The sequence below is a fragment of the Pteropus alecto genome, unplaced genomic scaffold (assembly GCF_000325575.1).
Source record: "Pteropus alecto unplaced genomic scaffold, ASM32557v1 C18724589, whole genome shotgun sequence".
NCBI classification, from domain to species: domain Eukaryota; kingdom Metazoa; phylum Chordata; class Mammalia; order Chiroptera; family Pteropodidae; genus Pteropus; species Pteropus alecto.
The window spans coordinates 1-1,697 of NW_006493879.1; the positions used below are offsets into that span (position 1 = coordinate 1).

The 1,697-nt window shown below is 56.6% G+C and overlaps 1 protein-coding gene across 1 annotated transcript; it reads right to left on the reverse strand.

Moving 5' to 3' along the window:
• Window positions 1–10: 10 nt before the first annotated feature.
• LOC102884717 (neuropathy target esterase) lies at window positions 11–1,683 on the reverse strand. Its single transcript, XM_006925291.3, has 3 exons — window positions 1,518–1,683; window positions 1,360–1,429; window positions 11–923 (listed from the first exon to the last, which is right to left on the reverse strand). Exons 1-3 carry the CDS (start codon window positions 1,629–1,631, stop codon window positions 763–765), a joined length of 345 nt encoding a protein of 114 aa, XP_006925353.2. The 5' UTR covers window positions 1,632–1,683; the 3' UTR covers window positions 11–762.
• Between the last annotated feature and the right edge of the window lie 14 nt (window positions 1,684–1,697).

The following is a 1,697-nucleotide window of genomic DNA, read 5'->3' on the forward strand; positions in this document are numbered from 1 at the left end:
TGGTCTCTGTCACAACTACTCAACTCTGCCATTGTGGCACAAAAGGAGCCACAGACAACAAGTAAATGACTCAATGTGGCTGTATCAATAAAACTTTATTTACAAAATCAGGCAGGGAGCCAGATTTGGCCTGCAGGGTTTAGTTTGCCAATGCTTGGCTATGAGACTGCAGGTGTATTGTGCAGCTAGCACACATGTCTACTTGTGTATGCATGCTTCCGGGTGTGTAAAATTTTAAAGTTGCAAACTCACCCAACCTCTCACCCAAACACAAGTCAGCAGGTGCGTGTGAAAGCTTAACTAAGTCCCGTAGGTGCCCCACTTATCTTCATGTGTGCACATGAAGATATATGTGCATATTTTAGGAAACAAGTGTGGATAAACTGGTGTGTGAGGACTTATGCCCTATTTCATCAACAAGTGTTTGTTCATGTGCATCTGATCCTGTGCAAACGTGTACTGTACCTGCCCCACGAGCATCTACCAGAACGTGTGTGTGCACATGTGGCTGCTGTGCACACATACCGGTCTCGGTCCATGCCCAGGCTCCTTGCTGTGTACGTGCGTGTCTGTGTGTCCCCATCTATGTCTTAGCACGTGGCCAGACTTTTCAACTGCACACATTCCTGTCTTCAGGCACACCCACATATCTGCTTGTGCACGAATGTGCACGTGCATTCATGCCCCTGCACAGATCTGCTTGCTCACGTGTCTTCCCATGTACCTGTGTACCCACACATGGGCCAACTGGCTCGTGTTTGCCTATGTGCACGTGTGTGCATGTGAGTGAGCGGGCAGCCACTTGCCTGGCAGGTTGTTGATGTAGCCGCCATCCATGAGGAGGTGCCCATCCTTCGGGTCGCACAGCGGGGGCAGGTAGCCCGAGAGCGTCATGCTGGCACGCACATATCGCCATAGGGAGCCTGCCCAGCGGGACACACAGACACAGACACGCACAGACACTCTCAGACACGCTCAGAGGCCCGGCCAGCCTGGTGGGCTCGCTGACCTGGCACGTTGTTGACGTAGCACCCGTCCACCAGCAGGTGCCCGTCCTTGGGGTCGCAGAGCGGGGGCAGGTAGGGGCAGTAGGAGGCGCTGGCCCGGACGTAGCGCCACACGCAGCCTGCAGGGACGGCGTGAGGGGGGTGAGGCGCCTGACTAGTCTCCCGGCCCCCACCCCTGAGGACAGACATACCTGGGACCTCTGGGGCGTTAGTGGGTGACGGTTAGTGCTCGGCAATCAGGTCAGGGCGGACGGTCACTCATGTTAACAGTGTCCCAGACGCTTGGCTGCCCTCCCTGCACCCCCTCCCCACACGGCCACAGTGGTTGTGTGGGGCCAGCCGGGGCACCCACCATCTTTGTGGACACGCATGGCCGAGGCAGTGATGTCTGTGGTCACATTGAAGTACGGCAGCCACAGGTCCTATGGGGACAGGGACCAAGGTGGGGGAGGAGTGGGGATGCCTGTGGGGAGGAGTGAGGGCTAGTGGGTGGTGGTGGGGAGGGCACACCTCAATCTGCTTGTCCTGGAAGACTCGGTGGATGCTGCGGTTGAAGGCCGACCCCGTGAACATGGACGTGACGGGGTACGTGAGGTCCAGCACAGGCTCCAGCACAGAAGTCATGCTCTAGGGGAAAGGAGGGCTGGCTGGGGTCAAAAGGAGTCACTTAGGGTCACTAACAAAGTAGTC

Coding starts and splice junctions, on each gene's coding strand:
- LOC102884717 (XM_006925291.3), bottom strand. CDS start 1,631: ATGACTTCTGTGCTGGAGCCTGTGCTGGACCTCACGTACCCCGTCACG. Junction 1,430..1,517: donor TCCAGGACAAGCAGATTGAG/GTGTGCCCTCCC, acceptor CTGTCCCCATAG/GACCTGTGGCTGCCGTACTT. Junction 924..1,359: donor CATGCGTGTCCACAAAGATG/GTGGGTGCCCCG, acceptor CCCGCTGGGCAG/GCTCCCTATGGCGATATGTG.